Source organism: Neolamprologus brichardi, chromosome 7 (assembly GCF_056152115.1).
Source record: "Neolamprologus brichardi isolate AB-2024 chromosome 7, ASM5615211v1, whole genome shotgun sequence".
Lineage (NCBI taxonomy): Eukaryota > Metazoa > Chordata > Actinopteri > Cichliformes > Cichlidae > Neolamprologus > Neolamprologus brichardi.
Window position 1 is genome coordinate 8,951,108 of NC_142110.1, and position 19,428 is coordinate 8,970,535.

Below are 19,428 nucleotides of genomic sequence, written 5' to 3' on the forward strand. Positions count from 1 at the left end.
TTTAAAAATAATTAACTAGGAATTAACTAAAGCTTGATGTGAAAACATTTTAGTTACCTAAAATAAAAAAATAGTTATTTGTTTTTCAAAACTTAAATGAAACAATGTTGTGAAATTGGGAGATTAACTGAAAAAAAACCCCAAAACAACAAATTTAGATGACAATTTTGTATTTGTTAGTTTTGTGAGATTTATTCTCCCAGCTTGTCTGATGAGGCTTTGATGGATGTATTTATTGAGGCTTCAGATGTCTGCAACACTGTGAGACTTTTTTTCCGTAAATCTTACCTCTGGTATATGTCATAAATACGATACTTAGGACAAAAACTACCCTGAAAATAATTTTTAATAACTGCTTATTTTTAGTTGTAAACAATAAAATCTGAACTGAAACGAGCAAACCCACTCAGGAAACGAAATCAAACTAAACTGGATTAAAAACGAAAAACACAATTAAAAACTCCTTAGAAAATTCAAAGTACTAATAATAATGTTATTATACAGTTGCTCTGTGGGAATCGTACTGAGTCTGAGAATTACCTGCCCAGGTGGAGGCTACGCAAACTCAAAACACATTAAAAATGCAACAACAAAAAATATGTCATATACAACGTCAGTAACATGTTATACTATACACAAACACCCTTACCCAGTGTTGCTTTAAAGATAAAGAAAAGGCTGTTTTTCTGCAAGTGGTGACCACCGTCCTGTCAAATCATAAAGAATCTGTAATAAAACAGAGAGATGCCTGATATAAAAGTGAATGCACTGCATCACTGTAAATAATGTTTTTGTTATGAATTTAACCCAAGAAGTAATGGAAACAAAATAGTGTGCATTTAATACTTTGTGCATTCTGATGTCATCTCGTAAAGTTGTTGTTGTTTTATTTTTTACAAAATATAAAGTGAAATCCACGGCTCGTGACGAGTCACTGCATTAACTCTTTTCTCCTTGAAAGCCTGCTAGGTGTCAAACCACCTGTTTACAGATTTATACTGAGGTGTGAAAACAGGGGACGTGGTCAAGTCTTTTTTTTATTAGGGAAGGAGTTAAAGTACAATTTTAAGACATGTATTAACCTTTTAGTATTTACAGGCGTGAATAGTGATTACTCACAAAGCATCAGCTGATGTTTGTGTTAGTTAAACGTGTAAATGAGAATCAGAGCACAGTTTTATAGTTATCAATGCAGAAATCCTGATGACTTAAAGCCTTTTCGTAGAAAGAGCAAATAGTTTGTGCTCTGATATCAGTGCATCTTTATGCAGCTGATACACACACAGAAAATAAGCATTCAAATGTTCTAGAATTCATCTCATGGAACAATAAGTATCTTTTTATTATTATATATAATCAGCAGTGTACAGTTAATTTTTTAATATTTTTAACTGATTTTTGGAAGATTGTAATTTTGTTTGATCACAATCAAAAACACGAGTGACTGAAGACTCTCGGTAGAGACAGCAGGATGTCTCCTGTTTGAATTCAATACGAGTGGACAGCTGGATGCTCGATGCAGCAGCTTTGTTGACGTTACCAGGGAGAGAGCAGCTTTAAGTCATATGATTTCCTCTTTAAAGTGAAGCCCTAATGCCACCAACTTGTCGTATGTGGCGTAACCACATACCCCCTACTCCCACGTGCACACACAACTCTATTGGGGCCTTTTCACTGAACAAAGCAGAGCACATCCGTTTGTGCGGGCAGAGTGTGTGAGAATGGGATGGGTGGAAAAGGGCTCTTTTTAGTGGCTGCACCTGTCCTATTTTACGAGGCACTAATAAGCAGATAACAGTCACTAGGCTGGGAAAAAAATGAGTGAGAGCCATTGAAATTAGGCTGAAATTAATTAGGTCCTCCTCTGAAGTCCTGACTTTGCGTGGCCAGCATCTAGAGCTTTGAGAGTTGAGTCAAAAATGAAGATTTCCCTGACCTTTCACCCAATCCAGCAGTTCTTTCCTTCCTGTTTGAGCCCGATTTGATGCTTACCCCTGTCCTAACTAAGCGTGGCCCTGTGTCCGTCACCCTGTCCTGTGCGTCGGTGAGTGTCAGCAGTGGTGTCCACGCCTGCGCACTGCGAGTGAAAGTCCTTCTTTGCGCTCCATGGTGTGGTGAGTAATTCAGCCATAATCCGCCTTTCTCCTCTCCCCTCTTCTTTCCCCTCTCCTCTCCCCCTCTCCTGCGGTTCCATTCATATTCTAATCACAGCTTTCCCTTCTCCAGCTCTCAGGCACTCCATCAGAGCCCTCCCAGCCTCGGGTTTTGCACTTTTACTTCCCCCCCTTTGTGACCGTTCCCTCTTCTCAGAGGCATACCAAAAATAAGGTTGCAAAAAAAAAAAAGAGGTGAGAACTCCACCAAAACATTCACACTGGTGCGGTTTCATCATGTATGGATGTGTGTTGCGCCGCAGCTCTGGAAAAGTTACCACAATAGTGCTTTGGGGGGTTTGAATGAGGAGTGAGGAGCAGCACAAATGCAGGCAACAAGTGTGTGAGGGATGTGAAGTGGGAGTTAAAACCAGAAGGAAAGGCAAGAGTGGTGGTTGTGTAGAGATGTATGTTTATTCGGAGCTCGGGGGTGTATAAAAACGTATTAAATGCCATAATGGAAGACGGGGAGGCCACAGTGTTAGGACTGCGTAGATCTAAGCCTCTTTTTTTTTTTTTTTCGTTGGGAGGGAGCTTTTCTTATTCAAAACAGCCCCACAAAAGACTTCCAGTGAGCCTTGCCACATCCCCATCTGACTTGGGGCCATTCATCAGCCTTCCAAGCCTATCAATGACATGTCCCCATCAGGGCTCCTATAAAATCAGCCCCTTTCCCATGAAACATCAGCAAACATTTTGACGGGTCTGGCTTTCCCCCCGCTGGATTTCTGGAGTCTCTACCCCCCCGCCCCACACCCTCACCCCCTTCCTTTCCACCCTTATTCCCACCTCCCCTCCTCTCCTCCGCCAACACCACCCCTCTCTTGGGCGAACCTCAGATCCTCAACATCTCCTGTGACGGGCAGCGGTCACGGAAACACAGAGCTAGGCGAGGGGAGAGCCACTGAGGAGGGGGAAACGTGCGCTAAGCCATTTTCTTGGAGGAGTCAGTGTCGTTGATGGGAAGAGGATGCATTGCGGGCTGCTGGAGGAGCCTGACATGGATTCCACAGGTCAGTCCTGTTAAACTCTGCCTGCCTTGGATATGTTGAGGAAAACCAGCTTCTATTCACATTGTATGAGTTTTCTGCTGCGCTTATGCAAGTCTGGAACTTTCTCTGCAGGCATTCGGGTGAACTGTCCGGATGCTCATTAGCTTTTTAAATTTCCGAAATTACTTACGAGGGAGTGTTTTTGGTCACACTCGCTTACGGGAAGATGCAGGAGACACTTGATTAGAGAAAAGCAGGAAATGGACCTTCAGTCTCCACGATTGGTTTCTTGCTGTTATTTTTTAAAGTCAAACTAGAGAACTTGTAATTATGAGAGCAGCATTTAAAAACACAAGTGTCCATCACAGTGCACCTGCTTTTTAAAAAGGTTATTTACTAGGTACAAAACTGCCGAATTTATTTTCTTATGGTAAGAAACTTGAGTTTCTTATGGTAAAACTGAGTCCTCTCTGCAACGTTAATGACAAATCTAATTATACACACTTTCAGGCAATTTGGGTTTTTTTTTTATGCGAGTCCTTAATTGTCATTTAGCATAGTTTTCAGGATGATGCAGTTTAGTCCCAAATGTGTGCTCATAAATGAGTGAACATCCATTTTCACTTGTTGATCAAATTTAATCCAATTATTTAGATCCCCAACTTATCTGTTCTTGTGGCAAATGAAGCTTGAGATCCGAGCCTCTGTGGAGAATTAGCTCCACTTCAGAAGATTCTCTTTTTCATTTCCAGGGTTTTTTTAAGCTAGAGAAAGAAGCCAGTGCAGACGGGAACTGATGAGACACGATGAGGACCTGGAAATGATGTAATTTCTGTGTGATGCTATTTACCATCTGTCAGTGCTACAGTGTTATAACACTGTTAAAGAGTAACCTATAAATATTTACGTACCAAAAATCCTTTCTCCTCTGGAGTTTTTAGGGGTTTTTCTAGGCAGGATTTTAAGAGCAGTCACTCTTTTTTCTTTTTTCTTTTTTTTTTCTAGACAGGACGTGCTGAAGATTGAAGTATCCACTCTTCATCGAATCTTAACTTTTAAAAGTTTTTATTATCTTCCTCGATGCCATGCTCAGACAGCGCCAGCAGCTGGTGCTGTGAATGTTGTCACTTGCAAATGAAAAAAGGTTCAATAACTTTAATGTGGAGGGATTTCCATTTGTTGCAGAGCCTAAAAGTTTGGTTTAGTTTTGCATAAATATGTCAGTGACTTTTTCCTGATCACATCTGAGTTTTTATGCTTATAATTCAGATTCTCTGTTTACGACATGCAGTTTAGCTCTAAACTTCCTGGTAGAGAAAAAGCTGCAGCTTAAAATCGAAGCAATTTTTACACCGAATTAAAGTAAAAGAATTTTGTAAATGCCTCTCATAAAAATAGAAGAATTTGAATTTTTCCACTCTACTCGGCTGTTTCTACATGAAAGCCTTGGTGTTTTGCTGCTGCTCGCTCACAGAAAGCACACCAGTTGAGCTATTTCTAAGTAGAAATTAAAACAGGACAATGGCTTCTATTCCCCCAGACTGCTTCAGTAATGTGCACAGGCTCTTTTAAGCAAGTGTGTATGCTCGTAGTCTCCTGAGAACAATGCTGGATTCCTGCCGTCCTGGTGAAAACATGTCAAATAGAGCCAGGGCTGCGCTGCTGCCCATACAATCGATTGTTGTCAGCTCACCCTGTCACATTAGCGACATTTAAAGTGTCCTGTATAGCCAGTGATTTGCAGTGTTTATGCAAATACAGCTTTGGCTCTGTTCCACTGCAGGATGACATTAGTCACATCACAAAAAGAGATTTTTAAATATGTGGGTTTTTTTAGTTAAATTAAAAGTTAATTTAAAAAACAAAGAACAAAACCGAATGAAAGTGTAAACTAAACATTTTTTAAAACTTATTTGTCATTTTTTAATTTTTTAAAGTCATTTCTAAGAGCTGATCTTTGGTCTTTTTTATAGAGAGCTGGATTGAAAGATGCCTTAATGAGAGTGAGAGTAAGCGATACTCCAGCCACACGTCTCTGGGGAACATGTCCAATGATGAACGTAAGCAGGACCGACTGTACTTGCACTGAATCCTCTGTCTGCACGTAGCTTTTAAACCTCAGAAAATGTCATTTAGCCAGAGAACAAATGATAAGTGTATGTTTGTGCCACTCTTCTGTCATTTTGCTGTAATTACTTAATTAAGCCCTACGTGTGCTGTTTATTCCAGATGAAGAAAAAGAAAATAACAGAGCCTCAAAACCACATTCGACACCGGCTACGCTGGAATGGTAAGTTATTAAAAAATGTTTTCTTTTATCATTTAAAGAGAAAAGCTGCAACATGTCAAAACACAACAGGCTATTTAAAATATTAAATATATTCTCAAATTAATGTAAAACTGATGTAACCAGTCCTTTAAATCAGCCACTCACAAAAGAGTCTGTTTTATTCTTTTTAAAAATTAAATAATGTGCACATCAGAGCACTTTTTTTTCATTGTTTTAATCCTGTGTTGTCTTCATCCTGCAGATTCTGTTATTATTTTCAGTAAATTTGATTGCTTTGGTTAATTTAAATTGTCTTAAATGTCACCCATACACACAGATGATGAGTTTCTCTGCACATTTTAGGGAAATTTACTTTATATCTGCTTAGCAGCAACAAATAATTGCACCTGCAGCCTCAACATGCACCACAATTCATTCATATCATGTATATATGCATGGAATACCAACTCCAATTGTGGCAAGTCTGTTTAAAATTAGAGAATTAAAAGAGAATAATTTTATACATTAAATATCCTGTAATAATAATTAACTTTTTTTTACTTTTCAAAGTGAGTCTCTTTTTATTTTGTGTCATAAGTAAATTGTTGATTTAAACAGAAGAAACGCAGTCTAAAAATGTTATAATGTATGCTGTATTAGGAAATTATCAGCAAATAGTTCTTATGCAGCTAAGTAGTTAGGGTGTTGAATCAAGAGTAAATAAACTGTCCAGCATTAGTCATGCTTGTATATTTGTAATTAACAATTTTTTAACCTAAAATAATATATTGGGTCACGTGACTGATCACAGTTTGATTGTCAGAAGACTTAAATGTAGCTGTTTTACCGCAAAGCAGTAAAAATGGATCCAATTCAAAAAACAGTTTCTAAGTAAATGAACATTTATCTTAGTTCTCACTCAGCTTCACTGAAACAGACAATGAGCCAAGTCTTTTAATACAGAGGTCTACATGCAGTACCCAGACACATACAGTACGGTATGGCATATTACCCAGCATTAAAGTGCATTTAACAGGTAATTATTTGGAGTAATAAATGAGGTCTCAGAGGCTTGGAAAACCATGGGAAACATTTTTTAATGTTTCAGGCTAATAATGAAACTTTTGTTCTGTAAATAATAATAAAAGTAATTGCAGCAGTTTCAGGATTTAACGTGTAGTTCAACCGTTTGAAAGGTCAAATTTACTTGTACTTAATCAGTCTGTTGCGTCTTAATGGTGTTGTTTTATACAAAGTGGAAATAGTGCTTTCTTCTTCTGATTGTTGTTAATGAGTTACAGACATCACATTTAAGCGATTTGTTTGACGGCTGCACCAAAAACAGGATTTCTTAGGGACAGTTTTTACAAACGTGAAAAAAAAATCAGGCTGACATTGTTACCGACATTCATACCACATTCATACTGCTCTTTTTGCGTAATTCCTGCGTCCTCCGTAAACACATAGAAGATTAGCAATTAAGTGCTAATCTTATTGGTTGATTTAAAAATCTTTTCTAGATTAAAGAGAATAATACTGGGGCTGTCAAAAACTCCACTGCAATATAAAAGTGAACTAAAAAAGGTGAACTACAAACAGAAAACAATAAAAACTACTAATTGTGATGCCGGTGTACCTCAAGGCTTAGTTTTAGGTCGTTTTGTATTTATTGTATTACCTTTTCTTAAGTTGTTAGATTTACACAAATAATATGAGGGATGAAATGTAGAAATGCACATGAGTTGTGATGTGTATTTCTTAAAAGTGAGTGACACATTCAAATATTTGAGTTTGGAAAAGCACCGCTGAAGTATTGAAGTCATTGCTTTGTTGAGCCACTGGGGGCAGAATACTTGAAAGCGACTCTGAAATGCTAATTACGTCAGAAGTGTTCATGTCTCCTGTGTTGGCAAACAGTTAAGAGCACAAATGCTGCTTGTGTAAATAAGGGCAAATATTTCAATGTGAATCATTTAGAAATTATGATGCGCTCATTGTCGACGATCAAAGATTGATGAAATATGACGTCCAGTATTGGGAACACCGATAAACAGCTGTTCTGCTTTAATGTGAATTTGTTCACTGCAGCTGTTAGTGAGACGAAGTTGCAGGAAAAATGGATGTTGCAACTCCCGAGGGAGTAGCTGTTGTCTTTGTTGATGTCTGCGTTGTCATGCCTTGCGTGACAACCCAATGCATGACTGTTCCATAAAACAGTTAGGGCTGCTGGGATGCAACAGACAGTTTGCTTTGTAATAAACACTGCTATAAGAAAATACAGTGTTAAATCTCTGCAATAATGCATTACACTGGAAGTAAGATAACGATTACCTTGATGTAGCTGTTTAATTTATATTGTGTCCCACTTCTTTCTTCTCATCTTTGAACTGTATTTGAGGCGGTACCCTAATGGCATATCTGCTTTAATCTGTCCTCTTAATAACATAAACTCTGACATCGTGCAGTTTAATATCAGATCACGCTAATTTTTAAACGCCCTGTTCGTTGTAAAACCATACACGAGCTTCCAAATGTCCACCTGACATTTCCCCCTTTGTCATTCACAGGCTAGAAGAAAACTACGAGATAGCCGAAGGTGTGTGCATCCCCCGAAGTGCCCTCTATATGCATTACCTAGACTTCAGCGAAAAGCACGACACGCAGCCTGTGAACGCAGCCAGCTTTGGAAAGGTGAAATGCAAACTTGAGTAGTGATGAAGATCAGACAGTGCAGAGAGTCAACAGTCACATCTATTGTAGCTCTAGAAGGAGTGTTTAATTTGTGAAATGCCTTTTCACTATTATTACTACTTTCTTTTAGTTTTCAGTGTTTTTAATATTCATAAGTTAAAACTTATAGCTGATGTTGCAGATGCACCACAAATCGAGGCGGTCTTCTGCTCAGTCAGCCGCGAGCGTTACGTTGCACGCCTGGGTCGGTTTTTGTGCGGCTGTGTTGAAGTTATATCAGATCAAAACTCAGTGTGAAGCAAAGCTCTCGCTGAACACATAATCTAGAGCCAAAGGAGATGTGCTTTGGTCTGTTCCCACAACCCCAAGAAGTTCCTCAGCCTTCCTACCCCCAGCCATCCCCTGTACCCTGGACTCCAGCCCCAACCCCCAACCCGGGCCTACCCCCGCCCCTCCACAGCTCCTGTCGGAAGATATTGAAAAAGAGAAGGGGCCTGGATTAATGTGTAATTAAAGGAAATTTGGAAGGGTGAGATGTTGCGGAATGTTAGATCAGTGGCTGGAGCAGTGTGGGGTGTCCTTTAGGAAGGCTTCATTGATTCAGGACAAAAAAACGAGAGAGGGCCCGGACTGCCTCCCTGTCTGCTCATTTATCAAGCGGGGCCTGACAGAAACTTCACAGCTTGGCCTCTTTTTTCATCCCACACAATGGAGAGCTACACTGTTTGCTAAAGTTTCTGCACCAGGAGCTGGACCGAGGAGCCAATCTCTTTGGACAAAAAAAAAAGAGAGAAAGAGAAAGAGAGAGGAAAGGTGGAAAGGAGGGAGTGGAAAAGGAAAAGAGGGAGAGAAGGAGTCAGGATGGGTGGGTGGAAAGATGCAGGGAGGCTGTAGATATGGGGGTAAGGGAGGGGGAGTAATACCCATGGATGTCATAAATACATAGACTCTGGAAGCTTTTCTTCTGCACGGCGCTCCCTGTGGATATGACTACAAGACCAACTTTATTAAACACTCTCTCGCCAAGAGCTAAAAATGAAGTGCAGCGTATTCTGTTGAATTCTGCGTGCTGTAAAGCCATATTATACAATAATAACAAGTAAAATACACACACCTGCTATAGAGGTGCTTCCTTATGTCGCCTCTTTACACCATCTTTTCTTTTTCTTCTGGTTTTATCCAACGCAGACAAAAACACATATAAATATTTTGAATCTATACTTGCTAACAGTATTTCTCTCACAATAAACAGATCATAAGGCAGCAGTTTCCAGCACTGACTACCAGACGACTGGGAACAAGAGGGCAGTCAAAGTAAGATGTTTCAGGGTTTTTATGTTAGAGATGCTGAGTCAGTTCCTCAGTTTAAAAACATTTAAAAACCACATGTTTAGACTGCATTTTGTGCTTTGCTGACATCTTATGTTCCTGTAGTTTTCCTTTTAAAAAATTTTTTTTTGTCATGTTCTTCCTACACTTTTATTTTACTCCACTTAAGCCTAAACCTGTAATGCTTTTTTTAATTAGTGGATATATTTATTTGTAAATTGTCTTTGAAAAGCAATGTGAAAGAACTTATTGCTTTTCTGATAACGTACTTTTGGAAATATTCACCTAAAAAATAAAAAACAAAAGACATGTATTCAAAAAGCAAAATTTTAAATAATCAATAAAAAAAATTAAACCACTCTTTCACTAGTATTATTATTATTATTATTTTGCAAATAATATATATTTAAAAAAAATACATTATAATTTTCAAACAATATTTTATTTATTATATATCAGCCAAGTGATCCTCAAACGTCCTTGCCATTGATCTGTCCGTCGTCTCTGCTCCTCAGGTATCACTACTATGGAATAGCGGTGAAGGAGACCTCCCAGTATTATGACGTGATGTACTCCAAAAAGGGAGCGGCGTGGGTGAACGAGACGGGGAAGAAAGAGGCCACGAAGCAGACAGTGGCGTATTCACCGCGCTCCAAACTGGGGACGCTCCTGCCAGAGTTTCCAAATGTCAAAGACCTAAATTTGCCTGCCAGCCTGCCAGAAGAAAGGGTAAACAGGAGTTTTAAAAGTCCATCCTTCCAGCGCCCCCCTCAGCCCCCTCCTCCCTTCGCCGTTGCTTGCCATCTCACCAGCTCTGCGCCCCCTCTGGCTCTTTTATCTGCCCCGGGAGCTTCAGTGGGTTTGCGTTTAGAGAAGGACCTTGAGGATTTATATGCTGGCTCCTCTCTAACTCTTAATCTTTTGGGGGAGATAATAAGATCTAGCAGTGGACAAAAGGACAGGCACTAGCTGTCCGGCTTTTAAAGGGGGGCCATGATTTTAAATGGTTTGTGTTTTGCTGATCTCTAAAGCTCGTTTTATATTACTCCGCTCAAGCCTAGGCCTGTAACATCTATTTATTGGCTCCCATGCTTTGTTCAAGATTTATCTTCTTGTTTTTGCAGCATTTTTTTTTTTTCCCAAAGAGAAAAAAAAGCTATTAAGTTTGTTATGCAATTAGATTAATACCCTGCTGTTGCCCACAGGTGTCAACCTTCATCATGATGTACAGAACACACTGTCAGAGGATACTGGACACCGTTATTCGGGCCAACTTTGATGAGGCGAGTCCTTTTCTGTTTAAAATGACCACTTTAGAGTCTGTTTGAGCACATTCGGTGTTTGCCGATTGTATGTTTGTAATATCGCGTCGTCTGCAACGGCCACAGGTCCAGAGCTTCCTGCTGCACTTCTGGCAGGGCATGCCGCCCCACATGCTTCCTGTCCTCGGCTCCCCCACGGTGGTGAACATCGTCGGTGTCTGTGACTCCATCCTCTACAAGGCCATCTCAGGTGTGCTGATGCCCACCGTCCTGCAAGCACTGCCTGATAGGTGAGAGTCTCTCTACTGCAGCTCAGAGTTCATCATGTTGTTAACAGTAATATCCTGATTTAACCTCTCTTCTTGTGGTTTTAATATCTTGTGCACAGCTTATGCAGCTACACTTTTGCAGTGTGTGTTTTGTAGGGTCACGTTATTCCAACTCTGATGATTTGCAGGCACATCTTCAGTTTTAAAGTTATCAGCTGTTTGGAAACACAATTAATTTATTTAGCGTGATGTGTAAAGGTGGGGTGGCTCGTTTTCTAAAGCTTCAAAGTTTCAAGTAAAGTCTCATCTGGAAGACAAAACAAGAAAGACGTGCTGAGAAAATTAAATTTGAGGCAGAGTCTTTTGTGAAAACACGAACTGAACAGTCTTACTGAGGATCAGTGCTCAATCCTGAGCTCCGAAATGGTTTTGAACTCACGGTCCGCTCTTTATGTTTTGTTTTTATGGCCCTAACAGTTAATTAGTTCTTTAGTTGTGACCCTTATTAAATAAAATCACGTGTTTTGTCTCAGGTACTAAATGTGCTTCATTTTCTCCTCATCTGCAGTTTAACTCAGGTCATTCGAAAATTTGCCAAACAGCTCGATGAGTGGCTTAAAATAGCACTTCATGACCTTCCAGAAAACCTGAGGAATATCAAATTTGAACGTAAGCATAAAATATGCCAAAGTGATTGTTTGCTTCGTAAGCACGTGTGGATTTTATAGGGTAACTTCTCAGGGATTTATTGTATTTTCTTCTCCTTTTGTATTTCAGTATCGAGGAGATTTTCTCAGATCCTAAAGCGGCAAACATCACTAAACCATCTATGTCAGGTGCCTATCGTGGTCTGAATGTTTTTTAATAAAATCCATATGAAAGAACAAAGCTGATAAGGGATGTGGGTATGCTTAGATTTGTCATATTGTTGACTTATCTGTCCCAAGGCATCGCGGACTGTGATAAACAGCGCCGACATCACCTTTCAAATGCTGGAGGACTGGAGGAACGTGGACTTGAACAGCATCACCAAGCAGACACTTTACACCATGGAGGACTCGCAGGAGGAGCACAGGCAGCTTATTATCCACTGTAAGTCACCCTGACTCACCCGGACGGGCACTTTACTATGACGTGAACTACTCGCCGGGGAACGGTCATTCCCACGGCCGGCAGAGTCAGAGCGTTAATGACGGAGAGCAAAAGGTTAAACAAGTTCAATCTGCTCTCAAACACCCTGCGGAGCATCTCCAATTCCCTGCACCCTCGCGCCTCTGCTTTGGCTCGGAAGGGGTCAGAGGTCACATATACGTAGAAGCTGCTGTGTGAAGGTGAAGGTGCTGTTTGTGTTCTATGTAACGCTCCCTCCTCTCACAGTGTATCAGGAGTTTGATCGTCTGCTGGAGGAGCAGTCGCCGATCGAGGCTTACATCGATTGGCTGGACTCGATGGTGGATCGCTGCGTCGTCAAGGTCAGACAGCTAACAGACATTATCCCCTGTTTTTGTGTGGTTGTTTAGACACTTCAGTGTAAGCTGCACAGGTGAAAAGTGCATATTTCTTTATAATCCTCCCCTCACTGAGACACCTGTGGCTGAAAGCCCTCTTCCCTCTCTTCCCTGCAACTCTCTCTTAAACCGAGTCACTTAGGTTGCGATCCTCCCAGTTAATGATGTCTTCAAGCTTCCCATTTGCGTCCATTATGTGCCAGATATTGCCTTGTAAAATTTCCGTCTCCCCAGCAACGTCTTGGACTGCTCAGACAATAGTTCAATGGGAAGGCGTGTCCCCGGGGGCAAATTAAATAGTTGACTTGTTGACATGTTTTTCGTTCCTGAGGGTTAAGCCCCAATACGGACCCGGAGGTTAATTCTACCCCGGCGTCCCCACCCTTCCCCCCTCTTTTCTCATGGAAATGTTCTCTCTAGGTGGCGGGGAAGAGGCCCGGGAGCCTGAAGAAGGTGGCCCAGCAGTTCCTGCTTATGTGGTCGTGTTTTGGTACCAGAGTCATCCGGGATATGACCCTGCACAGCGCGCCCAGCTTCGGTGAGCTCCTCCTGCTTTTCATGCAACAGAAAACACACAGCGTTGACAGTCGTTTTATTTACTGTGTCATCCATGTAAACTGCTGAAAATAGCTCCGCTAATAATATCATTAGTGAAATTTGAGTATAAGTTTAGAGTTTTCCTCACTTGCTCATGATTTTCACATTTAAAAGCTAATATGAGCCAAATCAAACTGATATAAAGAGATTAAATGTCTCTTAATTGGAGCTAAATGCTCATTTAATGATTCCTCTGCTTGCTTAGCTTCGACTTCGAGTCGAGGAGAGAGTAGGCACGAGTGAAATGGCTGCTGCTTTAACAGCTTACTGTTTGCGGTAAGCGACAAGCAGTAAAAATTAAAGAAAAGAAAATGGCTTTTCTTTCCCCTCCTCTGTCCCTGTCTGTGAATATCAAAGACACAGCTGGTTGCAGTGTTTTGATAAAGCAGGTCTCTGTGCACAAACAGCTAATTAACAAAGGTCGCCCCTCCCCTCTCCCCGATGCGTTTGCCTGTCTTTTCCCGTTTTATGACCGGTCAGTGTTACACCCGGCTCCCCTCAATGGCCACAAGTGTTTATTATGCACACGGCGGCGGCAGAAGCGGCCGGCACAATGACACAATTGTGACACTCCCTCACATGCTCATCGTTCGTGCGACCCCCGGGGTCAGCTGACATATTTCTGGCACTGACTCGGTACACGGAAACAAGCGCGCTCGCTCCTTTTTAATAACAGCGGCCCTCCTGTCATGCCTGCAGGATGTGATGTCATCATCTCAATGGTTGTAATCAGTTACATGCTGGACAGATGTTTGTTTGGTTTCAGCGACTCACTGGAACTGTGCCACTCCAGATAAACGCTTCTACTATCTGATTGTGCTTTCTTGTATACGTCTGCAGGCTCCTTCCACCTGATTCACCTCATGTTTGACGACTATGTGCTTTACCTGCTGGAGTCCCTGCACTGCCAGGAGAGAGCCAACGACCTCATGAGGGCCATGAAAGGCGAGGGCAGCACAGGTGAGCGCTCCAGCTGTAGGTGCAGTTGGTAACGTGACTACATCAGTGGACATTTCCAACACCCTGAACTTAACTCTGACTGTTTGGATGATCCATAATCCTTGATGGCAAAAATCTTCCTTCAGCTAAATGATAGAAAAGCTGAAGTTGGCTTACTTTCCTCCGATTCCAATCTCTACAAATACCCAAACAAAGGCACGTTTTTGTATACAGATCTCTGACTTTTAACAATCAGATCAGTGGTGTTTTTAGTTTATGCCACACCTACATCATCTCTCAGTGATGCACCTCTGCAACTTCCTCTGTAAAGGATCGTCCAATTTCACTTTTTCTCGATTACAGATGCTTCAAAACACAGTTGATGCACATAAAAGGCAGCACGTCGCTCCTGTTTTAGCTCAGTTTTTACCTCCGAAACACAGAGTTGATTTTAAATGGTTTTCATTTGGTTTTAAAGCCCTCCAGGTCAGGCCTTTGCTGTTCTTGTCCCCAGGCTCTCCAGTAGTCTGCCATCCCACATAAATCCTCTCCAACCAACGTTTTCATGATCTTTTATTGTTGTTTCTAATATCAGGTTTAAGTTACAGATGTTTAATTTTACACTATTTAATTTATTTGTCAAATTTTGGTCATTAGTGTCATTTTTTTTTTACTTTACTATTGGAGACATGGAATATAAATGCACCTGCCTGGAAAGCACTCTGGTTCTTTTAAATGTTCTACATAAATACAATTAACTTGAATTTAAAAAATCTGTTGAATATCTGTTAAATGGCAAAAGAACTGTTTTATTTATTTATTATTCTTAACTTCCAGCGTTGTTGATTTGTTTTATGTGAGAGCCACTTTTGGGTCGTTTATTATGTATTATACTTTTTTTTAAACAAATGAGAATAAATTAATTTAACACTTGTTAGTCAATGCTCAACATTATTATCAAGTAAAATAAGGAAGCTTGTTTTCACAACTGGAAAAAAAGAAATTGTTATCATCCATAAGTAAAAAATTCCATCTATTATCTCAAAAAATTTGACTTATTCTCAAGTTTGACTCAAGAAGTTGAACTTGAAATTTTGACATAGCTCTGCCTGGAAACCTTAGACATACGTTTGCACGTATCCAGGGAGATTTGCGCCCTAAATGTTGTGGTGACTGTCCAGAAAAGCCTCCGAAACACCAGCAGAGGTAGTTTATTCTTAGCGGTCCAGGAATTTACTGTTGTAAGGTGTTCCTGTTCATTTCTCTCAATTTTAAATGTTTTTTTAATCTTACATATTATAGAATAAAATGTATACACTTGTTTGCAGTGACCTTGTAGTGATGAATCATTTAGAATGAGCCTGTTTTCTGCCACACAAAAAGACTTTGTTGTCTAACTGCAGATTTGTTCTGGCTCTTTAACACAGCACCCCTCTTTGCATTGAACTGTCTAACCGCCTGTTTCCTCCCGACACCTTCAGCAGAGAGAGAGGAAGAATTTACGCTGACAGAAACCGCCCCCGCCTCGCCGTCTCCGGGATCCTACTCTCCCGCTCGGTCAGTCCACTCTGTGGGCGTCTCCTCGGCCAGCTCCCCCACAGAAGCCGTGTCCCCGGAGTACACCGGAGTACCTGCCACGACAGGTGAGACAGGACTCGCGTACAAAAAGCCCCGAATAAGCAGAGTTTAACGTAGTTCCTCTGCGCCAAAGCGTCTGTCTCTGTGTCCATATATGTGTCTACCAGGCGCTGTTCAGTCATATACCTGGTCCCTTACATACACAGTGACAACAGCAGGCGGAGCCGCTCCAGAGGCCGGGCAGCAGCTGTCCTGTATGAGGAGCAGCGCTCCCGTACCCCCTCCATCTTCTGCCCACAGGATGCCAGTCTACAGGGAGGAGCACGGGTGATTACTAGATTATTGATCATTGCAGTATTAAAATACATTCTCAATTTATTTTTTGGATTTATTATATTTACTAAATTTCGACTCTATTTTAGGTATACTGGTAGCTACAACTATGGCAGTTACGCCAACCAGCATCCTCACTCCATCCAGAGCCAGTACCCGAGTTTGGCCCACGAGCCGACGATCCCAGCCCCGCTGCACTACTCCGCCTACCACCGTACATCTGCACAGGTCAGGCTCTGATGCTCGGGGATGGGGTTTGGTAGCAGATCAGATTAATTCAAATTGGTTTATTCAGGTTTTATATTAATTTAAGGACCTGTTAATGCTAAATAATAAAAGTATTAGGTTTTAATAATGAAAGAAAGTAAATGAAACACTTGGGAAGACATTTGTTAGATTCCAAAAAGATTTAAAAAAAAACCCTCTGACTGTTTGGATGATCTGAAATCCTGGATTGCATCTATGCAGTGATAGGACACTTTTAGACTGTCACAGCGTGGAGGTAAAACTATGATTTAAACTGTATAAAGTAACTCAAGTAAAGTAGCTAAGTAAGTAATAAGTATCAGTATGAAAATACTGGGGTTTAATACCTTGTGTGAATGTGTGATGCCTAACTGCTACTTAAACTTTATGCATCATATGAGGCTGATACTATGTGTTAAAAAATATGTAGAATCTGATCAACTAAATGTGAGGATGAACTGACATCAGTATCTGAGTTGTCCTTTTAGGGGAATAAATAGATTTAAATATGATGCTATTTAAAAAAAAAAAAAGAAAGAAAAGAAAAGAGAGGTTATTAGAATGAGATGGAGCCGCTGATGTTACCGAGTGAGTTTTACTCTTTTGGTGGCAATTTCCTGTCAAGGGTCCTCCAGCCTCTGCTGCCTTTATAGAGGGAGGAGATCAGCTGGGCCTCAGCGCTCGCAGTGTTTCTAAAAGTCCCTGAATCACCCTCTCCACACAGCGGAAGCAGACAGTGAAAGGTGGCTCGGCCGGGGCCAAGAGGGGGCCTTGCTCTGTTACTTCTCTTTCCAGCTCTCAATAGTCTCTTCATCTGTCTGAGCCAGTGGCCACGGAGCAGGGCAAGGGGGCGTTTATTAAAATATTGTTATTCAATGGTCTCTTTTCTGCTTGTGAACAAGAGGCAGCTGAGCCGCCTGTTCTGCACTGACTGTCTTTTTCCATGCCGTGATCCCTCATAATGGCTTCGACTGTCGTGTTTATATTTAGTTAAAAAAAGGGGAAAGGGTCTACTTCCACTTTTTTTTTTTTTTAGCCCCGTCTGAGCTTAAATAGGGCACAATGCCTGCACTTTGTCACTGCGAGAGGTTGGACATGGAGCTGAAACGGTCTGAAAACTTTGCCGGATCCCCATCTGTCCAAAATATTTTTGTCAACAGGCAGATTTGGTCTGTTTGAGGTCAGTCACCACAGGCAACAGATCACACACACACACATGCACGCACACACAAGGAGGGAGAGAGAAAAAGCACTTTTTTTGGGTGAAACCCTCATTTTCTTAAGTGGCTTCATTTTCTATTTTGACCACTGTGCCACAACTTGTGAAGCAATTTCCCATGACAGGAAATTACCAGCAGCAGGGTCAGTTCAAACCCAATATTTTATGCTTAATACAGGATCAAATGAGATATCGGCCGGGTCGTGGTCACCTTTCAGGACCACGAGAATTTTAAGGTTCGTATCACTCTGGCAGCGCAGAGAGGGCAGCATTTAAATGACTTGCTGTCAGGAAGAGAGTTAGATCAGGTATCCTAACATAAAGGATGGAAACAGATAAAATCCACGCAACAGCTCCTCTAAAGCTCGCCATCACTTGGGGATGACTGGTATAGTTTACGAGTTAGAAGATTGGTGGTCTTCTTCAGGCCTTGGACAAGATACCAAACCCTGAGTTGCCCCTGATGGTTCCAGCGAAGAGTGACTAACTACAAAAAGTTTGAATAGCAGTCAAAGCCGAACAGCACCATATAAGCACTGCTCCATCTTCTACTTAACTTATCCCCCTCCTTTTCCTCTCCACAGTACCAGCTCAACAGCCAGATGTCCCGAATGGAGCCGTGCCTGATGGGCAGCACTCCTCGGTTGCACCCAACACCTGTTGCCCCCCGGTGGCCAGATGTGTCACCAGGTAACAGCTGTTACACCAGCCCGCCTATGCATTCGTCCCGCTATACCACCTCTGGGGATATGTACTCACCCCTGGGCCCACGCAGGAACTCAGAGTATGAACACTCGCAACATTTCCCCGGCTTTGCCTACATCAACGGGGAGGCCACCACCGGCTGGGCCAAATAGCCTTAAATCTGAGAGCTGTGAACACTTTCCAATCAAGCGCATGAAAAAAAAAAAGGGAACGGAGAGTAAAATGCGCCAGCGTAAGGTAAAACGAATCACGGCGTGGATGTTCTGACAATTTTAAAACACGCATTACATCAATCGCATCCAATGATTGGCTGCAACTTGTGGGGAGGTTTATTAAAGTTTCTTCAGCAGTCGACAGAAGAAAAACAAAATAAGATTGCAGCAAAATCATTTTGAGAGTGCAATGCTGCTGCCAAGCTGTGCCTTTGATTTAAGGAATGTACACCTCTGCCAGAGTTTCCCTCATCCACGAGGTCGGGCGCACACGCGGTCCCACCAACCCGCCCGCCCCTCCGTCAGTGATGTCCAGCGACTGACGGCTCTGCGTGCTCTAAGCTGTACAATCTCAGTCTCCTCTTGTTGCTCAGCAGTATCCTGTCGTGAGCCCTCTGCAGCAGATGCTTACACTGCAGCTCGATGATGATGATGATGGACTGCACTGCCTTAACATTCTCCTGGGATACTTAACATCACAGGTGACCGATATAAACTCAAGAAAGACCTTGATAGGTGTGTTAAGGTTTCTTCATCTTGGATACTTTTTTTTTTTAAATGATGAACAATGTGACTTAGAAAGAAAAAAAGTGTATTCTGTCGCAAGCCTTTCTGCTGTTTTTCTGTGACTATATATCTATACACACACACACACACACACACACACACACACACACACACACACACACACACATATATAAATATATATATAGTATGTATTTTCTGTAACTTTGTAACATGGTGTATCCTTTATTTTCTATGTTACAATTGGTACTTTGTTCTCTGTTTTGTATCGCTAGTAAAGACGCATTAACCTAGGGTTGTGTGTTCTATATAATGCACTCAAAGCTACTGAGGACCTATTACCCTATGGGTATTTATAAAAAGGGAAAAATATCAAAGTGTACAGTAACATGAAGTCTAGTCACTTTTCTGTAAATAAAAGCACTGGAAACCATCCGTGGTGACTGTTAGACTATCACAGTTAAAACTGGTGTGTATGTGTGAAATATGTTGACACATAAATTTAAAACCGTGAGACATTCTTGTCAAATGTCTTCTTTTTTTTAATCTCTTTTTTTCTGGAGGGAAGGGGGGTGGGGGGTGTCAATGCATTGTGGTACCT

The 19,428-nt window shown here is 41.4% G+C and overlaps 1 protein-coding gene across 3 annotated transcripts; it reads left to right on the forward strand.

Annotated features, from left to right (window-relative positions):
- The first annotated feature begins 1,475 nt into the window (after nt 1-1,475).
- On the forward strand, nt 1,476-19,343 carry rfx4 (regulatory factor X, 4). Of its 3 annotated transcripts, none has more exons than XM_035907214.2 (18): nt 1,476-3,166; nt 5,119-5,205; nt 5,375-5,435; nt 7,982-8,105; nt 9,358-9,419; nt 9,950-10,163; nt 10,640-10,717; nt 10,823-10,986; nt 11,534-11,634; nt 11,743-11,801; nt 11,913-12,057; nt 12,343-12,437; nt 12,894-13,011; nt 13,911-14,030; nt 15,494-15,652; nt 15,755-15,914; nt 16,010-16,148; nt 17,970-19,343. In XM_035907214.2, the coding sequence occupies exons 1-18, from the start codon at nt 3,124-3,126 to the stop codon at nt 18,240-18,242; spliced, it is 2,202 nt and encodes a 733-aa protein (XP_035763107.2). In that variant the 5' UTR covers nt 1,476-3,123; the 3' UTR covers nt 18,243-19,343. The 3 variants fall into 3 exon arrangements, with proteins under 3 accessions (XP_035763107.2, XP_006789591.2, XP_006789592.2); XM_006789528.3 differs by having other exon boundaries at nt 1,477-3,166; nt 15,491-15,652; XM_006789529.3 differs by having other exon boundaries at nt 1,478-3,166; nt 15,491-15,652; nt 15,794-15,914.
- The last annotated feature ends 85 nt before the right edge of the window (nt 19,344-19,428 follow it).